We start from the raw sequence: 21,370 nt of genomic DNA on the forward strand, positions 1-21,370 counted from the left end.
TTAAAGTGTCAAAGTTCGCAATAATACAGGTAAAACGCTTTTTTCTGATTTCTTTTGGAAGTATTGAACGAAAAGAAGTGGGCCAAAATTAGGATCATTTTTGGAAGACAGGCCAAAATAAATAAAAGCTGTAAATAAAAAGATTTTTTTATTGAGCAACATTTTTATTAGATATAATTTATTCAAATGTACATAATTTAAATTACGATTTCATGATTAATCGTACCACGAGATTAATGAAATGAAATATTTTGTCCATTAATTGAATATTTAATTCTCACTTTTCTTCTGATTTTTCTCTTCATACATGTTTTTGTAGCACCGAATCGCGTTGTTTATAGTTTGGTGAATTGTGGTACTGCGTTCAACATTCGGATCCACTTTCATTATGTGTTCGGAAAGTAAGTCAACCATTCCGATAATTTTTAAAAGTTCTTCCACTGACAATCCATTCGATGGCGTTTCAATCGATTCCGTGTTATCCACGTCGGATTCCCTTTCTTCTTCAGCTTGCTGTTTGTCTAGATTAAATGTTCGATTGTCCGGTTCTTTTGTATGCGATTCAAAGCGCTCAACCGTGTCTTTTGAAAAATTATATCCGGGGCATGATGTTTCATTTGACACTTTAAAAGTGCGCGTTGGAAATTTTTTCCAAAAAATGTCTGTTTCATCGACATTGAAATAACTATCCTTTTCTACGTTTTCATTTAATTCTTGGGAATATTTCAGAACGGTCTCTTCGTCTCTATTCGCGCAATCGCTATTGATACGAACATTTTGAATACCAGTTCGTCGTTTAAAACGAAAGAACCACCCGCGACTAGCCGTAAACACTTCGGCAGTTTCCGGTCGAACGAAATCGTTCTTCATTTCTTCTTTTTCTTTCAAATCATTGTAAATACTTAATGCTTTGGTTTGAATTTCCATTTGACTGAGTGGAACTCCATTTTGATTCAGGTAATCGATCCATATAGACAACAGCCGTTCCATATTCACCATTAGAGGGCTTCGATTTCTAGTAATAGTTTTCGCTAAACAAGAAGCCGTAGCCATACCTTGAGATTTGTACAGATCTTTTTTTTTAATAAGTTTTCGAACTGACGATTCGTCCATTTCCTTTACACGGCCTATTTCAGCAAACGATGCACCTTCTTCGCGAAGTTTAATTACATCGAGCTTTTGTTCTAATGTTAGCCATTTACGTTTCTTCGCAGAAACATTTTCGTGTTTTCTTTTCGGGCTCATTGTTGTTTGTGCGATGCCGAATTTTCAAAAAGAAAACGATATCACTTCATGCCGCAGGGTGGCTAGTCGAATAGGTAAGTACCTACTGCTGAGTCACTCGTGTTGAACGCTGATATGTTGATGCTCCGGTATTATGCGTGTAACAGCTAAAACACGCACATTAAACATCGGCCGCGATCTGATAGTGTGTACTCTTTTTCTATTTTTTTAAGGATATGGAATTAAAATTTATATTACTAGTTAAAATAAACAGACTATATAAAAACCGGACTGACAGAAGCCGGACTGTGTGAGATCGCACAACGCCGAACTGTTGCTAACTTCACTTCATACACACCCTAAACCGCACGGCGACACGCTCTTCATAAAGAAACTGATAAATTTAGCCACATCATAAAAAGGTCGAATTGGCGCTTTAGAGTCGGCGAGATTTTGACGTCCACAGGAAAACGGAGTTACCAACAAAGCTAACAAAAATAAAAACCAAAGCCAACTTCACGCATATTTATCGTAGGTGTTTGACGTTTGTGATTTCGAACGTGACACTAACTCAAAGGAGAGTACAGCAAAACTTCTTTAGGTCCTTGAATAATTGTTTTCCCTTATGTATTGTTATATCTTGCAGTTCCGAATTACTTTTATACAAAACACGCAAAATAGATCACATCGATTGTTTCTTTATGCATCATTTTACCGCATTAATTGTTTAAATTGCATTGCAAATTACGCATATGAAATGATTACATTGTAGTTTTTTAACCCGTTTAACCATAAAAAATAAACCGTGCGATAAAAAATATGCATACTCTTCAAGAAAGATTGAAAATAGTCGAGAAAGAGATTTTTTTCTACTACATAAGATATTACATCACAATGTACCAGTATAATAGTACTGTGTGTATGTTTTTTTATATGCCTATTTATTGTACCTTTTATTGCTTGTATTTTACATTTTGCCCTGTGTTTTCTTATTTGTTTTTCAGTCTTGTTAACCTTAATTCCATATGTCAGGAAATTTCTCATCAGGAATATTATAAATGTGGCTTATGTATGTATTATATGTTTAAAGAAATAAATATAAAGTATATTAAGTATTTCAGCTTAAATTTCAGTCATCACTGTGTGGGACAAATGGACTTATGCAAATTATTTCTGTGATTTTTTAGCCCAGTCAAGAAATCAGAGTAAAATACGATGATTTTAACAAGTAGTGCAAGCAGGCACTAGCCAGGGGCGAATTTAAAGAATCACAAATTCCATTCTCGTGATAAAATTCAGTGGCCATCTTTGTCCCATCCAATGGAGGTAGAACTCAGCTCAACGTAGGCTTTACTTAAGAACAAAATGCACACTATACAGTGAAAAATATGACGTAAAAGTGTGATTTTGTGATTAGTATAGCATGCGTATCTACAACTATTTTAATGACAGAACGTTTAGCCGTACGAAAATAGTATTAAATTGAAATATCCATACACACTGCTTACAAAGTAGTTTATCAAGACTTTATTTTATTCACACACGTATTTTTATTTTTTCGATAAAAAGAAATACCCTAGAAAGGTCAAAGTATCGATCAAAGTATCGTGACAATAAGTGTCACCTGTCAGGGAAACAATGAATCATGTCGACACGTTCATTATTGTAGACCAAATACAGATTTAAATATTTTTTTTGTACTGGGCTCAAGTAACACATCAAAGTTCAAGTAGCCCCATTCTACGGTACATACAAGAATATATGAGTGTTACTTTTTATATCTAAGAAGCGTGTTCACAAAGGATGGAAAAGTGGATGAGGATATTGAGAGATGAGTGAATGCAGGGAATAGAATAAACGGTGCTTTGAACAGAGTGATTGCAAATAAAAATATGTCCATGGAAGCCTAGCTAGCAGTTCACAACGGCGTGCTGGTATCAAAACTAATGTATGGAAGCGAAACATGGAACGTGCAAAGGACGAAATGCGCTCCCTCAGACGAATGTGTGGAAAATCATTGTATGACAGAATTGAAAATGAAAATATAAGAAAGGAATGTAAGGCTGAACAAGGAATAATTGAAAAGATTAGGAAGAGTTATTTACGGTGGTATGGAGATGTGGAGCGAATGGACAGCGAGAGAATGACTAAGAAAATATATGTGGCGAATGTGAGCGGGAAAACAGAAGGAGGACGACCGAAAAAGACTTGGCACGATCAGATCAATCAGAACCTAAAATCTGGTGGTGTCAAAAGTCTGCGTAATCGGAGGGCATGTATGATGATGTATGGATGTGAAGGAGGCGAGGAGTGTATGTCAGGACAGAAGAGTGTGGCGTTCCATCGTTTCTGCCTACCCCTGCGGGGAAACGGCGTGATGATAGTAGTAGTACTTTTTGTCACATTCATTTTAGTCACAATAGACCTAATATGGTCGCAGTGACACAAGGGATGCAAGATCCCTTTACCTCTTTATAAGAATATATATATTTCGTGTAAAAAAGTTGAATGACTGTATATGGCGCAAATATTTAAAAAAAAAACGTTTGAAAGAATAATGAACAAAATAATTTATTATTTCAATAAAATATTTCACAAGCAGTAAATTAATTACATATACCTGAGATAAAAACCGGAGATTTTATTAGATAACGTACGGTACTCAGAAAATATATCGTTTCCAGCTGATTGGAAACATTTTAAAATATCAAGTTGTTCAAGATAGATTATGCAATGATACAAAATTATTTTACCTTTTCCAAAACATTTGTAGTTGTAAGTAATCTGGCGTTAGACGCTCGAAGATTTTTACATGCCGCCCTCAAGATAAGTGCTGAACACCCGTGAGACAGTCGGAACAGAGGTAAAGCCATGGTTTTAATTTATTATTAAGGTTAATAAAACACCGGTGACGTTTCAAACTCGAAACAAAAAATACAGCTTATAGACAGGCATAGATGAATTCAACATTGTCATTGCCAGATATAAAAAAATCACATTTTTTGAAGTAGGTACTTATTTTGTAATCAATAAAAAGTACCTGCTTACCAAAGAAACGGGTGAGAAAGTTTCTCTGCAGTATTTTATTACAGTATTATTTCCAGATCTTTGTTCTTGTAAGGAAGGGGGAGAGGATGTAAAAGCCTTACAAAACAAAATGAATAAAGAAGGAATTCGTGAAAATATTTATATAATACTGAGCACATCCTAAATATCCATAATTAAGTTTAGTCTTATTATAACCTAATCTTAGGCGTAGTCTTGATACCACATAATTACGCGACCATCAGAAGTTCTAGCCAATTTTACTAATTAGCAATCGCGCGACCAATCAGGATACGTATTTGAAATCTATATATTGAATCGTGGATTTGTACAATTATATTATAACAACCCGTAGTTTAATATTCGCTATTTCAACAGAATACTATGCGAATACTACTACTACTACTACTACTACCATCACGCTGTTTCGCCGCAGGGGTAGGCAGAGAGGATGGAACGCCACACTCTTCTGTCCTGACATACACTCCTCGCCTCCTTCACATCCATACATCTAGTCATACATGCCCTCCGATTACGCAGACTTTTGACACCGCCAGATTTTAGGTTCTGATTGATCTGATCGTGCCAAGTCTTTTTCGGTCGTCCACGTCCTGTTTTCCCTCTCACATTCGCCACATATATTTTCTTAGTCATTCTCTCGCTATCCATTCGCTCCACATGTCCATACCACCGCAAAGAGCTCTTCCTAATCTTTTCAATTATTCCTCGTTCAGCCTTACATTCCTTTCTTATATCGTCGTTTTTAATTCTGTCATGCAATGATTTTCCACACATTCGTCTGAGAGAGCGCATTTCAAAAGTGTTCACTTTGCTTTCATCCTTCCTTTGCCAGTTCCATGTTTCGCTTCCATACATTAGTGTCGGTACTAGCACGCCGTTGTGAGCCGCTAGCTTGGCTTCCATGGACATATTCTTATTCCCAATCACTCTGTTAAAAGCACCATTTATTCTATTCCCTGCATTCACTCTTCTCTCAATATCCTTATCCACTTTTCCATCCCTTGTGAACATGCTTCCTAGATATAAAAATTCTTGCACCTGTTCTGGGGATTCATTGTGTACGATAATCTTGCATTCTGTCAAATCTTTCTCTCTTTCAAACACCATGACCTTTGACTTACCTTCATTCATTACCGGATCATTTTCCATACATACATCATACATTCTTGACACTATTAGTTGCTAATCCTCCGCGCTGCTCGCTAGCAGTACGGCGTCATCCGCATACAGCATGCAACTAACAGTTATATTCATCATTTTCGCTCCGACTCCCATACTTTTAATCTCTTTCATACAATGGTCCATATAGAGATTAAACAACCATGGTGATATTACACATCCCTGCTTTACGCCTTTGGATATTGCAAACCATGATGTAATGTCCCCATTAACTCTTATACTAGCTGTGCTGCCCTCGTAGAGGGAAGCAACTGCTTGTATAAGTTTATTGTCTACTCCATATTTTTCCAGCACGCTCCATAATTTTATCCTATCAACCTTATCATACGCTTTCTGCAAATCCACGAAAGCACAGAAGAGTTTCTGATTTTTAGCCAAAAACTTTTCCGTCAGCATTCGTAGTGCAAAAATTTCATCTGTGCAACCTCTTCCACTCATAAAAGCACCTTGCACATCCCAAATCCGTTCTTTCATCACCATTCTAACTTTTTCAATTATAATCTTACTATAGAGTTTACCGACAGACCACACTCTGCGCGAGATCCTTTTCTCTTGAATAAAGGCATGATTACTGCCCGTCTCCAATCCAGAGGTGTGTATCCTTCCTCAAGACACAGGTTAAATAGTCTGTGAATTCATGTGGGGGTGGTCAGTCCACCACATTTTACAAACTCCATAGCAATATTATCATACCCAACAGCCTTACCGTTCCGCATTAATTTTAAGGCATTCGTTATTTCTGACATACTTATCTCACATACCATACCCTCACTCACCCTTCCCTCTATTGGTGTCTCGGTGGAGACATTACCGTTACTTTCATAAATTTCCATAAAGTATTCTTTCCATCTTTCTTTCACTTCACTTTTATTCGTCAATATTTTACCATCATTTGATTTGATAACTTTCATACCTCCATTTTCAGTCTCATTTTTTGCGTTTTTTACCTCTTTCCAGAAAAGCGAATTCGAATATTACAATTACCAAATATACAGTGCATCTCTAATGTGCAAGCCGGTTGCTAAAATTTAAGCAGCATATTGCCTCTCTCCTGGGATACCAATAAACAATCCGGGGCCTCCAGCACAGTATATAAATAAATAAATGATCCAACCACCAAACGTCGAAGGTGGATATTCAAATTGTTAGGCCACCATTGTATTACATAATTATTATCGACTAATCCACTACTTTTTTTCCCCATTCACTATCGATTATTTACTTAAGGCATGCTAAGAATCAATTAAATGACTTTACGATCGAAATATTTTTAAATTTAATACTTTTATTTGTTTCCTCACATTCATAATTCAACATATACTCATAAAATTTAGCCACAAAGGTTCTTTTCATCAACCGTGGTTCATCTTTCGTTATTACAATGCCCAAAATAAATTGTTTTTTGACAGTATATTTCATATTAAAAAAAAAATCCGCTACGTTCATAAGCAATATAAAACCCATTTTAGCTTTTACTCTACGATAATATATCATTTCCACTGTTTTTGTGTACGTACTTCAGTAGAGATATGAACCAACATAAAGTAGATTGGCAGAAATATTTAAGTACAGATGGCAGTGTTTGCATGAATGCGATGTATTAAAAGGCTGATTAATTTTTTGACATCATATTACATTGTTACAACTTTAGATAAATGCGAATTTATTTGTTCAAATCGGATTCAATTAATATATGAAAAACAATAAGAAAAAGTTCCAAGGCAGTTACTGAATGGTGATATAACCTAAATTATGTACCTAACATTTTTTCGAAAGATGTGTAAGAAGCACGAAATATGACCTGTACAGTGATGTAAAATGATTAAATATTGTTAGATAAATATTACATAATGTTCGTTGTAAAGAGATCTCCGAAAATGATGATAAAATGTAATCTTCCTACCATAGGTAAAGAAGCATAGTACATAATGTTCGTGAGATGCACCTAGCGGACAAATTTGTTACTACAGCTTCGGCAATGTTCGGCACTAGTCACGCCTTTATAAAATACATGATCTCATTTTAACGAAAATACCCGAACAGCGGAGTTGCTAGCAAAAATTCCTGCCGTGTGCCGTGTTGTGCGTGTCGCTGCTCGCTCCGGGTGTTTTAAGTAATTACAAGTGAAAAATATGTGAATTTAACCCTTAGTGTTGTTTTATAAGGAAAAGCTTATTGATATAAGTGTGTGAGAGTTAAAAGTGCTCGATTTTAAGTGAATTTACTAGTGTAAAACCTCAGTCTTGTTTCGGATGAGTGGCTATAGCGAGATATATAGCTACCAGTGAAAGCATGAAATCTTACACAGGGTGAGGCATATTCGACTTTTACATTCGCTTTTGCTTTAATTCGATTATTCATCAACGAGCCTTACTTCGAATTCAAGTAAACTACTCAATTCGCGCTAAATAAGACACTCAGAGACGGCATTAAAACATATGCGCCCTTTCGGTAAATGGCTGGCTTCGCCTAGCGTACCTACGGCGGCTACCGCACTTTGAATATGTCCGCTCTCGTTCGATGGTGACTTTTCGAATATGAAGGATCAGTTAGTTGTGTTTTAGGAGCGGAATTTGTAGATAATTAGCGATGTTTTATTTTGACCGATGCCGGTTTGTAAATGTTGGGCTCCCGCTTATAGCTGCATGTACCTATCGATTTGGTATAATCGAGCGCTAGATTCGTCGAGTAAAACATAGTTTTTGACTTTCAGAGTGGAATATCGGGATTGAGTGGCTAGATCCCGCGACGTAGTATCCGAGTCCGAGTTGTCGAATATCCGAGTAGGCTACAGCGCGCAGCACACAGCACTCAGCACATAGGTGCCACATGCTAGGGCAGAGTTCGCATGCTCGCGAGAGAAGAGAGCTGCTCAGGTGACGGCTAGAAGGCCGCATGCACGAGGGGCCTGACGGCACACGGGACGCGCTGCTCGGGCACGAGGCATGGCACGAGGGTAAGTTGCGCGTCCGCTCTCCGTTCCGTTCCCACTAGTCACTAGTCACTGCATGCCGAACAAATCCCGACTTGTACTTGATTCAACAATGCAAAGGCTTTCATCGCCACCCGATGAATATTGAGCGCGTTTAGGATGTTATGCCGTGTCTTGCGACTTGTAACTTGTGTCTTTCAGTAATGACAGATTCCTGTAATAATTAACGTAGCCGTTTCGATTCATAACATCCAGAAGAGAAGACAAATAAACGCACAATATTTACGTGTGCGATAAACCCGAATGCACGAATGAACTGTCCATCAGCTGAACGTTTCTCAGTGTGCTCAATCACAATTGCAGATGGCCGAGAAGATTTAAGGATCGCCTCCGGGCGGCTCCGTAGAGAGAAGCTCGTGGCGGGAGTGAGAGCTCGCTCACATCCCTCGGTAGATGTGAGCTCCACATGGTGGAGCGGGTCCCCCGCACTGGCCAGCATGCTCCGTGTGCGCGCGCGGCTGCCGCTGCTGCTGCCGCTGCTGCTGCTGCTGCTGCCCCTGCCGGGCTGCAGCCCCGCGGCCGCGCCGCACCACCCCGCGCACGCCGCGCACGCCGCGCACCCGCCCGACATCGTGCGCTCCTTCGCCGACGCCGACGGCACGTCGCTCTTCAACCACCTCGTGGTGGACAAGAACACGGGCCGCATCTTCATCGGCGCCGTCAACCGGCTGTACCAGCTGTCGCCCGACCTGGACCTCGCCACCACCGTCACCACCGGCCCCAAGCACGACTCGCCCGAGTGCTCCGTCATGATAGACTGTCCGGGCAGTGTTAGGAAGCTCACGGACAACGTCAACAAGGCGCTCGTCATAGACTATACCACTACGAGACTCATATCGTGCGGCTCGGTGTTCCAAGGCCTCTGTTCGGTTCGCAACTTGCACAACATTTCGGACGTGAAGGACATACGGGAGCCGGTGGTGGCCAACAACGCTACGGCCTCGACAGTGGCCTTCATCGCCCCGGGTCCCCCCAATCCGCCCGTGTCGCAAGTCATGTACGTGGGAGTGACCTTCACGGGGAACTCTCCCTACCGCTCCGAGGTTCCCGCCGTCAGCAGCCGATCTCTGGACGAAGACAAGATGCTGCTGATGGCCCACACGGCCGTCACCACCGGAACGCGGATGTTTGTCAACTCCCTTTCTAGGGAGCGTTATCCTATTATTTATATTTATGGTTTTAGTTCGGAAGGTTTCAGTTATTTTCTAACGACACAGTTAAAAAGTATCGGATCCAATTCTTATTATAGTAAATTAGTGAGGGTTTGCCAAGATGATGAGAATTATTATTCTTATACCGAAATTCCGATGGCGTGCACCAACGAGGGGGGGAAGAATTTCGGTTATAATCTTGTTCAAGCGGCCTACGTAGGCAAGGCGGGTTCTATTCTGGCAGGAGAGCTCGGTATCACTGCTCAGGATGATGTGCTATTTGCTGTGTTTAGCCAAAGTGAAGCGATACATACTAATACTCCGTCGGAACTCTCCGGTCTCTGTGTTTATTCTCTAAAATCGATTCGAAGGAAATTTATGCAAAACATCAAAACATGTTTCAGCGGAATAGGCAATCGAGGCCTAGATTTTGTTTCCCCTAGTCACAACTGCGTTAGTACAAAGCTTCAGACAATTGGAGAAGATTTCTGCGGATTAGATGTAAATACCCCTCTGGGAGGAGAGCAAGCGATGGAGGCTATTCCTGTGTTACTGTTTAATACTCAACTTACGGCTGTGGCTGCAACGTCCACCGGAGACTATACGGTGGTGTTTGTCGGAACATCTCGCGGACATTTGAAAAAAGTTGTCGTCGAAAGCTCAACGTCCGCATTCGAATATGGCGACATTACTGTCGACGAAGGGTCCCCCGTTAACAAGGATCTGCATTTTGATTCTCAGCTCATGCATTTATACGTAATGACGGAGAAAAAAGTATCCAAAGTTAAAGTTCAGGAATGCAGTGTGTACACCACTTGTTTAACATGTCTCGGTGCCAAAGATCCTTATTGCGGATGGTGTTCCTTGGAAAATAAGTGCAGTCTGCGATCTAATTGTCAGGATGCCGCAAAAGATCCTTTGTATTGGATTTCGTATAGGAGCGGTCGTTGCACAACTATTACCCAAGTAAATCCGAATCAACTGCAAAGGACAACAGCGCGGACTCTGGAATTGGTAATTGAGAATTTGCCGACGCTGTCCGGAAAATTCTTATGTGCATTTACCGCTTTAGACAAAACATTGCTTTCGGACGCGATCAGAAAACCTTACGGAGTAAATTGCACAACACCGAGAACTGATCAACTCCCTCCTATCCCGACTGGCCAGCATCACTTTACTGCAAAACTCTCCGTACGGATGACTTCCGGTCCCGATTTCGTCGCCACGAATTTCACTTTCTTTGACTGCAATACCTATAGCTCGTGTACACAGTGTGTGAGTTCCTTATTTCCTTGCGATTGGTGTGTCGACGGTCACCGCTGCACACACGATACTGCAGAGAACTGTAGGAACGATATCCTCGTAACGGGGGTAAGTCGAATAGGACCGAGCTACCGTTCTGGTCCAGGATTTTGTCCAACAATCAACGCTACAGGGGGTTCCGATGAAATACTAGTTCCGTGTGGTGAGAGAAAACCTATCAGAGTTAAAGTGCACATCATCGGTCAGTTCATTGTTCAAACTAGATTTGTGTGCCAATTCAACATCGAAGGTCGTGTCACTAGTGTGAATGCCCAGTTACTGGGAGACATTATTTATTGCGAGTCTATGGAATTTACGTATACCTCTAAGACGCCTAATATTACGGCATCCTTTGCAGTTATCTGGGGGGGATCCAAACCGCTAGATAACCCCGAAAATATACACGTCCTTATTTACCGTTGTAATGAAATGGCCGATAACTGCGGATTGTGTCTGGCTTTGCCAGAAAAGTACGGATGTGGCTGGTGTCAGAGCTCAGATAGATGCGAAGTGAAAGATCAGTGCGACAAAGGCAAAGGCGTCTGGTTAAATCGAACTCACACTTGCCCGAATCCTGAAATTCATTCATTCCGACCACTACTTGGTCCTTGGGAAGGTGGAACTAACATAACTATCGAAGGTATCAACTTGGGTCGTAATATATCCGATATTTATACTGGTGTTACAATAGCCGGTATAAGCTGTCAACCTCTGGAAAAATATTACGTGAAAACTAAGCAAATTGTATGTACGGTCGATGGACCTGGCAGTCAAGAGCCCAGAGAAGGTCCGGTGGTTGTGAGAGTCGAGGACTATAGGGGTGAATCTAAACATCATTTTGCGTTTGTCGATCCGTACATAGAATCAATCAGCCCGAAGTTTGGACCGAAATCGGGAGGAACCCAATTGAGGATTACTGGCAAATATTTGAATGCGGGAAGCAATATTCTGGCCTTTATTGACGAGATGCCGTGTGTTATTCTCAGTACGGATAGTACCGAAGCAGTATGCAGGACAAGTCATTCTAATAACTTGAGAATGGGAAAACTCAAGATGAAATTTGACAGAGGCGATAGATCCTTCGATAGAGAGGAGTTTGAATACGTCGAAGACCCGATTATAGATTACGCCGATTCCGGTGTCGCCAGTCAAACTAGGATGCCGAAAGGAATTCCCGCTGGTGGAATCAAAATACAAATCGTCGGTAGAAATCTGGGCTCGGTTCAGTTTCCTCAAATGTACGTGTTTCATGACAGTCAAATTTTTATCGGGCGTTGTGTAGTTTCGTCGAATACTAACATGGTGTGCGAGTCTCCTTCCATAGACGTGGATGGACGCGATCTGGATTCCGAAAAACCCTTAAAATTAGAATACGGCTTTTACATGGATGACGTTTTGAGCGTAAGAAATCTTTCATCGAAAAAAAATTACGGTCCGTTTTTACTGTATCCCGATCCGGTGTATGATAAATTTGACGAAGACGTAAAATATTACAAGTCCGAATATCTGACGATCAATGGACAAAATTTGGATAGGGCTTCGCAAGAAACTGACGTCGAAGTGATGATAGGCACCAGCTACTGTAACGTGACATCCTTATCTCGTCACCAGTTGACTTGCCGACCTCCCACGCAAGACGAGCTGGGCGTGGCGGATCAGCACTTGCCCGAAGTAGTCGTCAAAGTTGGCCACTCTCTGCGTTTTGAGGTCGGAAAGCTATCCTACTCGTCTCCCGCAGGACTTCACGGTACTTTTACGAAACCGGTGATAACAGGTGTAGTTGCTACCATTATTGCAGTCGTATGCATATTTATCGCCTTTTTGATTATGTATCGACGAAAATCCACCGAGAGCATAAGGGTTCTTAAAAATATGCAAGAACAAATGGATATACTGGAATTACGCGTAGCCGCCGAGTGCAAGGAAGCTTTTGCCGAACTTCAAACAGAAATGACGGATCTCACCGGCGATGTGACTGGCGGTATACCTTTCTTGGATTATCGAACATACGCCATGAAGATTCTCTTCCCTAATATCGACGATCATGTAGTATTGTCGTGGGATCGTCCGGAATTATTGAGGAAAGAAAAGGGATTACGCATGTTCGGGCAATTGATTATGAATAAAACATTCTTGTTACTGTTTATCAGAACTTTGGAAAGTAACCGATATTTTTCCATGAGAGATAGAGTAAATGTCGCTTCTTTGATAATGGTCACACTGCAAAGTAAAATGGAATACTGCACCGATGTTTTGAAAACTCTCCTAGCCGAATTGATAGAAAAATGTATGGAGGGAAAGAGCCACCCGAAGCTTCTATTACGAAGAACAGAAAGTGTCGCGGAAAAAATGCTCAGCGCGTGGTTCACATTTTTACTGTACAAGTTTTTGAGAGAATGTGCCGGCGAACCGCTCTATATGCTTTTCCGTTCCATGAAAGGCCAAGTCGATAAAGGTCCGGTGGATGCGATCACTTCCGAAGCCAGATACTCCCTGAGTGAAGAGAAGCTGATCAGGCAGTCTATAGAATTCAAATCTATGACGGTATTCGCATCTATTTCGCAGCAAACTGTCTATGTCAGCGGATTAGAATCGAACACAGAAAACGTTCAAGTCAAAGTATTAGATTGCGATACGATTAGTCAAGTCAAAGAAAAGTGTTTAGACACTATATACAAAGCGACTCCCAATTCCCAACGACCTAATAAAGACGACTTGGATCTGGAATGGAGAACCGGCGTCAGCGGAAGGTTGTTGCTCTACGATGAAGACGGTACAACGAAGTTAGACGGAGAGTGGAAAAAGTTGAACACTCTGCATCACTACAGAGTCCCGGAAGGCGGCGTTCTCAATTTGGTATCCAAGCAGAATTCTATTTATAATATTCAAACGCTCAACGAAAAGAACGACAAATCTCACACGTACGAAACATTGAACCGGAGTAAATTCAGTTCCGCGAGTCCTCCCGCTAGTCCCCAGAAATACGAGCATAATAATGGGCCCAAGTTTTGGCATTTGGTTAAGCACCACGACAACGACGCTCACAAAGAGGGCGAGCGCGGCAACAAGATGGTGTCCGAGATCTATCTCACGCGTTTGTTGGCCACGAAGGGCACGCTGCAGAAGTTCGTCGACGATCTGTTCGAGACCATCTTCAGTACAGCTCATCGCGGCTCGGCGCTGCCCCTGGCCATCAAATACATGTTCGACTTCTTGGATGACCAGGCCGTGCATCACACTATCTCCGACCCCGAGGTCGTGCACACGTGGAAGAGCAACAGTCTCCCGCTGCGATTCTGGGTCAACCTGATAAAGAACCCGAACTTCGTATTCGACATCCATAAATCCAACACGGTGGACTCGTGTCTGTCCGTGATCGCTCAGACGTTTATGGACTCGTGCTCGACTTCGGACCACATCCTGGGCAAGGACTCGCCGAGCTCCAAGCTGCTGTACGCGAAGGACATTCCCGTGTACAAGGAGTGGGTGGAGCGCTACTACTCGGACATCAAGCAGATGCCGCCCATCTCGGACCAGGACATGAACGCCATGCTGGCCGAGGAGTCTCGCCAGCACACGAGGGAGTTTAACACCAACTGCGCGCTCAACGAGCTGTACACGTACGCGTCCAAGTACTCGGAGCAGCTGATCGTGACGCTGGAGGAAGATGAGTTCTCCCAGAAGCAGCGCCTCGCCTACAAGCTGGAGCAAGTGCACAACTTCATGACACTGGACTGAGTCATGGAAGCGACTGATTAACGAACTTCTTCCCCCTCTTGCCGCCATTTCCGGACGTCCGCAGCAATTTTGATCGATTCCACTATGAATTAAACATTTTGCGAAAAAAATTGCAATAATTAATTTTAACTTGTCTGGAAATTCTGATTTAGCGTTAAATCGATGTAGTATATATATGTGTATATATTTATATGATAAGTTTAAGTGAGTCGAATAGATACTAGCCGAGCAGTGTCGGCTAGGCGTTGTGTTTAAGATATCTGTCTGTTGTGAAGTGGCATATTCGCGGTGGCCCATTTTCCTCCAGTGCGGTGGAGTGCAGAGTGCGGGATATATTATCAGGGTATGTAATCACTTAGACGAGTATTGATAGATAGACAATTGAATTTCCCCGATTCCGAGAAGTGTCGCGGAAAATGTCCCCTCGCGAATGTGTCCTACCATGTACCTTTAGCTTACTGCCAATTAATCAAACATATCTGGCCGAACGAATGGAAATGTTGTATATACTAGATAGTGTACAGTCCTAAATAATTTATCGAGTCGCGTCGGTCCGATAATGGTTTCCAACAAATCAACATACAATACTCTTCCGTATTTGACTCATTCTGTTCGGAGTATATTTCTATATGTACGCTTTAAGAGTGAAAGATATTTTAGTGTTAACGGTTAAATGTCGTGAATTTATACTATAAACTTGTATACTTTTATCCGATTCGTTTTTCTATATATTTTTGCCTGTGTAATTACGGGATTTTAAAGAAAATGTATTATTATTTTTTTTACAATTGAATCTCCACACGAATTTGATGTTTTTTATCAGAATAAATGTTAACAATAAATAATTTAATGTAATTGTGTGTGCAAGTAAAATAAAATACATTGGAAGATTCGATGTGGCCTCAACCGCTCACGCTCGCATACGGTAACTCCTGTGCCGCTACAGTATTCTTACATTTGTACTCACACCCTACTCACCGTAACCGAGACAACTTGTATAATTCCATTAATAAATATTGTCAATTGTATAATGGCCGCCTTTCATTCCGCCCTCCCGCTCCCCCGCCCGCGCCCCGCCCGCCCCGCCCTCGCGCCGCCGCCGCCGCCGCCCGCCGTCCTGCCGTACGATGAAAGCCTTCGCATTACTGAACCGACGAGCGTCGCAGTCGACTTGAGTCATTCATGTTTGGGAATTGTTTGTCACTTAAAATTTGTAGCTTTAACTATCACCCTCGACCATCCGCTTCATGGCAAATCGCTAGGGGAAGATGTAATGTGTCCGAAGCGCTCGGCTTCATTCTACTATTTTGTCCCATTTCTGCGGATTGGTCTGCAGGAACAAATGACACCTTGGCCACTCCGGTCTATCTCTTCAGCTCCTCATACGTCGAACAGCCCACGTCCTCGTTTAAGTCGCGAAGATATTCGCGGCGTGGGTGTCGTCTGGCGTTTGTTGCCTCTATTATCAGGTGCAGGAAACCCTCCTGTCTCAAAACGCGGCCGATCCATTCGGCTTCGTTTCAAGTCGTCGACTTGAAGTGCCGCTCGGAGCGCCGTGTGCGCCGAGTCGGCCGGGAGTCTGGTTCAATGTGTGCGGGGATGGTATCCGATGATGATCCGCGGGATGATGATGGCGGCGGTTTCTTGCAGCGGTCGCGCGGGGCGGTGGTGTAGGGCGTTGGGCCGCGTGGCGTTCGTGGTGACTAACAACTGTTACTGCATCCCGGCCTACGTGGTGTGGATGGTGGCGCTGCGGCCGCTCAAGGCGTGGCGCCCGCAGCTCTACTGGCGCCTCGAGGGCCTGCTCTTCCACTGGCTGCTGGCCATGGTCTCGCTGTGGACGTGGAGCGCCGGATACGACAGTGAGTTCAGCACACCTCTTTCAGTACGGGCGCCTTTCTAGACCATACTCCGACTGTGCAATATTTACAAGTGTGAAGGTCCTCACCAAAACGTTACATCCATTAAATTATAGTAATCAGGAAATACACCTTGTAAAATTGTTACGTTTTGGTGCGATTTGATGTTTTCATATTGGTTTAGCACGAGATTGTTCACGTTTTGTCGGAACATTAATTAAGATTTCGATAGAATACAGTAAACAAAACAGATTTGCATTTAAAGGAATTTTTGTGCAATATTGGAAATGTAACTTTTTGACGAGGACCTCCACAAATGGAATTTGGTTTAGGAATCAGTGTCTCGTTACATAACTTTAAGGATTGTGTGTTATGAAGGTAGGGACTGACCGGAGCATTTCTTCGTAACGTAACATTCGCGGCGAGCATCCGACTTTGGATTGAGTACTCGGAACGAGCGGCGAGCAGCTCGGCTCGCTGTACTGTATACGAATGCTCGCATCGTAACTGTTACGGTACGACAAAATGACTCCGGTTAGTCCCAACCTTAACACTCCTTATCATTCATGGTTCACTTTGTGTAATACCACTCTTTAAAAAACACTACTTCATGTCTACCGGTTTCGGAATAATCATTCCATCATCAGGTCAACTCTAGTCTACATTTGTTTTTTTTGTAGTTTTTTTAAAAGTGGTACTACACAAATTGTATATTACTTTAACTGAGAGTGTTATATTACTATACCACAAAGTTAACAAAATATATTGTGTGTTATCTCAACCTCCTTGAATTATATCGTCATCTCAATGCTTCGACTGGATAAACTGCCTAATACCGCACTAAAGCCAAAGTGCGGTAAAAACATGCAAAAGGATTTAGGAGAGGAATGACTTATTAAAAACAAATCAAACACTCGTGTAATACCACTTATCGAATTTTATTTCATTTTACAGGACTAGTTTCAAAAACTTCAGATGTTTTCATCGATATGTGATTACAAAAACATATACTTGATAGTTTTTGAAATCACCTTTCGATGAAAACATCTGCAGTTTTCGAAACTTGTCGTGTGTAATGAAATAAAACTCAGTAAGTGGTATTATGCAAGTGTTTAATTTTTAATAATTACTAAAATCTTACTACAAAAAATCAAAATAAAATCCAATCCAATAAAATCCAAACTTAAAACACAGTAAGGGACATCTATTTGTAGTACGTTTGTTTTGCATTTTTGGACCAAGTAGATCTACTTAGTCCAAAAATGAAAAAAAAAATCGTACTACAAAAAAATGTCCCTTACTGCGTTCTAAGTTTGGACAGCCGTATTGACGTTGATGTAGTATCGAGGTGATTAAGGGAACACTTGTTTTTATACCACTTGAGTTTATTAATGACTGCTAGTTTCGGAAGCTAAACTTCCGTCGGTAGGTCTGAATAATAACTACCACACACTATGTCTTACCGCAAAGTAAATGCCGAAACAATAAATAAATGGTATTGAGGTTCAGTGCTGCAGAACAGCGTTTATTATTTAATATAATTTTGTACTTAAGTTATACATATTTATATATAAACATATTTTTTATTTTTTTTTATTGGACACTGTCTATCCTCACTACGTATTTGGAGATACCTGTTCTGATGTAGGCAGGGTATGCTTATTCTTTTTATAATACAGCTTTATATTTATTTTAATGATAATATAAAGGTGGTAAGACTGAAATAATATGAAATAATAATTATAAAAAGAAAGCAAATAGAGAGTTGAACTAAAAGAAAAGTAAAATCTAAAGGATTAATATTATAAAATTAGAAAATAGGATTAGAAAATAGGATTATATAATTATAAAACACTGACACATAGATTAATCACACACAAACTTTTATTTGCTGCTCCAGCTGGGATCTTCCAATTTTTAGGAGCCATTCTTTTGTGTGCATTTTGAATTTATTTCCAACTGAACATAATATTTCTTGTGGGAGCATATTATAAATTTTAGGGCCTATAAAATTAGAATGTCTTTGGGCAAACGAAGATCTCACACGAGGAATATTTATTTTGCCTTCAGTTTTTGATCTGAGGTGATGATATAATTTAAATAAATTAAACAGTATGTGATTTTTTCAACCAATATTTACACTACATAGTAATTGAAAAATTATAAGGCTGTGTAACCATTCGGTAGCGAACATGAGCCGCGCTCCGTGTACAATGGAGAGCCATCCGCTCCGATCTGCTCCAATAGCGAACGCACGGCGAACGTTCGGCGAATGCTTAACGTTTTCGTCGCAGTTCCGCGGAGCTGTTCATGTTCACTATAAGTGGGTATCCACCTTCATACAAGCAACGAACCTACCTATGCAATATAACGAGGAATCATACATACATCGATAATGCAACATATCGCTCACTCCTTTCAACAACGTCATATATTAAAAAAACTTGATTTTTTCAAGAGATCGTTTTTAAAGATTAAAAATATTATGAAATGTATTAAAAATAAATATCAAGCCACTTATTGAACTTTTTACTGTGCAACAGATCTTTTTAGGTAAAACCTGAATGTTTTTTCTCCATTTGAAAAATATGTAGTGTTAAAAAAATTAAACAATACCCTTTCTTCAAAATGCAAAAACAACACTTTCTGCCCTGTAGCGGGTAAATATTAAGTTTAAAATATGCCGCTTTTGCTGGGATAAAGTACATTTTCTGGACATTCCGAAAACATGCACAGCTGAAAATTTACGGTTTTTGAGACTGTATATGACGTTGTTGAAAGGAGTGAGCGATATGTCATAGCTACTGATGTCTTGTGGCTTAGTAAAGTACTACGCATCGATTTATATCAGTTCTGTTGACGATGATAAAACAAATTGACAATGACTGCCTATGCTCCCTAGAGCAGTGATCCCCAGCCCTTGGGTCGCTGACCGGTACCTGTCCGTGGATCAAATGGTACCTGGCTGCCCATATTCCAGCTTAAAAATTAGTAAATTACAAAATTTCATTATAACATCAACAGATTTTCTTCTTTTTATTTTGTACCAAAAGCCTTTCTACGTTTTTTTTTCTGTTTTCGGTGTCATTTTTGTAATTCGAAAATTTACTTATAAAGTATAAAAAAAATTACTTTATAAAGTATATGAGGTGTAAAAAAACGGTAATTAAACGATTATTCATCATAATATTTTCTATTAATTATGGCTAGATTGAAGTTTGCTTTCTCAGTTTTAGACTGATCTACTGCAAATTATTACCAAATTAAAATAACGACTTGAAGTCATAGTGAGTTAAAATGTTAAATCACTTTAAACGAATGTTTTTGAGTAACTGTATTTTATTTTGAAGGCATGTTTAGACACAATTCAACTAGAATTATGAAATCAAAACAATCTAAAATACAAACAGTCAACGCCCCCGCCCTCAGCGAGCCGCGGTAAAATTATCAAACATTTACCGGTCCGCTGCAATAAAAAGGTTGGGAACCACTGCCCTAGAGGAAAAATAATTTGGCAGTCTTACGACGTGCTTTATCGACGTCGGAAATGGAAAATAGCGTATGGGCTAATTTAACAACAGTTAAAAAAAATGTACAAAAAGCCTTTCTACGTTCTTTTCGGTTTTCGGCATCAAAGCTATGAAAAAACGGCAAGAGGAGAGTCAAAAAAATATTTATCATAATATTTTCGATTATAGGTATGGCTAGATTTGAAGTATGCTTTCTCATATACCGATTTAAATTTATAGTACGTAAGATTTTTTTGGTATTCCGAATGGAGCGATGGCAACACTCGCTATTTGGAAACATTTTCTTGTCGATAATATAATTTATCATGATTAAGTTCTTAATTTTAATGATAAAATAAATAGTTAGCTATGTAAGCAAGATTCATTACTATTTTATATATCTGAATTGCATTTCATCGTCTTAATCAGCTAATCTATTGAATTCACGAAAACAAATTCTGTTGGAAAAGTTCAAAGTATCAATCCGTGCTAATACATAGTTCAAAACAGTTACGGAAATGAATCGAGCTACAAATGCCTCTGATTACGAGCAGTTTTGGTCGTGAACAAGTTTCCACGAAAAAATCACTCGCCTTGCAAACAAATTTTCGGGTTACGAATAAGATGTAACATACTTCTGTACACAGCCTGGAGACAGTTTGTGGACTCCATATGCTCCACCTAGGGGCTGATATGGTTTATTATTATTATTATACTTCTTGAACGTTACTGTGGAAAAACTGGACCAGCTTCATAATATGCACCTAAAGACGGCTTTGGAAAAAAAAACAGTAAAATGGATAGACTAAGGATTTGTCTACATCCTTGATCGACGTGTCCGATGTGTCCGAAATACAGCAAGGTACAGAGTTTTGTGGAAAAATATCACTTTTAATGTTTTCTTAATTTAAAAAAATAATAATATCACTGTTAATGGGAAAATTGGTTTTGGATTACGAACAATCCAATTTATGAACAGTTCTATGGTACGAATTAACTTCTTAAAAATAAGACTTGACACTGGGAGAAACGTCCTTTCACTGGGTGACGTGTCAAATAAATATGATATTTTTTTAAAGTTCGTAATCCGAGGTTTAAATGTAAATAACAAGTTAATATTTTTTATGCACTATTTTTTATTATTTGACATTCGCTTTCCTGAATGTGACTCATTTAGGCTTCTACCCCTTTAACCTAGCATTGAATATATCCGTAATAAAGATTGTATTAGATAGCTGGTATGGCTATTACGCTCACCCCAATATCGTGAACTTGAAGCCATGCGTGCGTAATACGTGAAAGTGTTTGTACCGCGTCATATTCACGCTTGTCGAACGCCTGTGAGGAAGA

At 40.3% G+C, this 21,370-nt stretch overlaps 3 protein-coding genes across 3 annotated transcripts in view; 2 read left to right on the top strand and 1 right to left on the bottom strand.

The window, feature by feature from the left end:
- LOC148308151 (fumarate hydratase, mitochondrial-like) overlaps window positions 1-4,173 on the bottom strand; it is a 21,129-nt gene extending 16,956 nt beyond the window's left edge. The window contains exon 1 of the mRNA XM_088262203.1: window positions 3,978-4,173. Within this exon, the coding sequence (XP_088118329.1) occupies window positions 3,978-4,097 (120 nt within the window). The 5' untranslated portion in view covers window positions 4,098-4,173. The remainder of the gene's footprint in view (window positions 1-3,977) is intronic.
- Window positions 4,174-8,283: 4,110 nt separating this feature from the next.
- PlexA (plexin A) lies at window positions 8,284-15,683 on the top strand. Its single transcript, XM_088262198.1, has 2 exons — window positions 8,284-8,425; window positions 8,765-15,683. Exons 1-2 carry the CDS (start codon window positions 8,365-8,367, stop codon window positions 14,650-14,652), a joined length of 5,949 nt encoding a protein of 1,982 aa, XP_088118324.1. The 5' UTR covers window positions 8,284-8,364; the 3' UTR covers window positions 14,653-15,683.
- The window catches only part of LOC148308153 (acyl-CoA:lysophosphatidylglycerol acyltransferase 1-like), a 491,071-nt gene continuing 477,992 nt past the window's right edge, over window positions 8,292-21,370 (top strand). The window contains exons 1-2 of the mRNA XM_088262206.1: window positions 8,292-8,425; window positions 16,303-16,514. Of these exons, the coding sequence (XP_088118332.1) occupies window positions 8,415-8,425; window positions 16,303-16,514 (223 nt within the window). The 5' untranslated portion in view covers window positions 8,292-8,414. The remainder of the gene's footprint in view (window positions 8,426-16,302; window positions 16,515-21,370) is intronic.

This window comes from Brachycentrus maculatus, unplaced genomic scaffold (genome assembly GCF_059751285.1).
Source record: "Brachycentrus maculatus isolate JH-2025_06_01 unplaced genomic scaffold, ASM5975128v1 h1tg000175l, whole genome shotgun sequence".
NCBI classification, from domain to species: Eukaryota; Metazoa; Arthropoda; class Insecta; order Trichoptera; family Brachycentridae; genus Brachycentrus; species Brachycentrus maculatus.

Coding starts and splice junctions, on each gene's coding strand:
- PlexA (XM_088262198.1), top strand. CDS start 8,365: ATGCACGAGGGGCCTGACGGCACACGGGACGCGCTGCTCGGGCACGAG. Junction 8,426..8,764: donor GCACGAGGCATGGCACGAGG/GTAAGTTGCGCG, acceptor TCACAATTGCAG/ATGGCCGAGAAGATTTAAGG.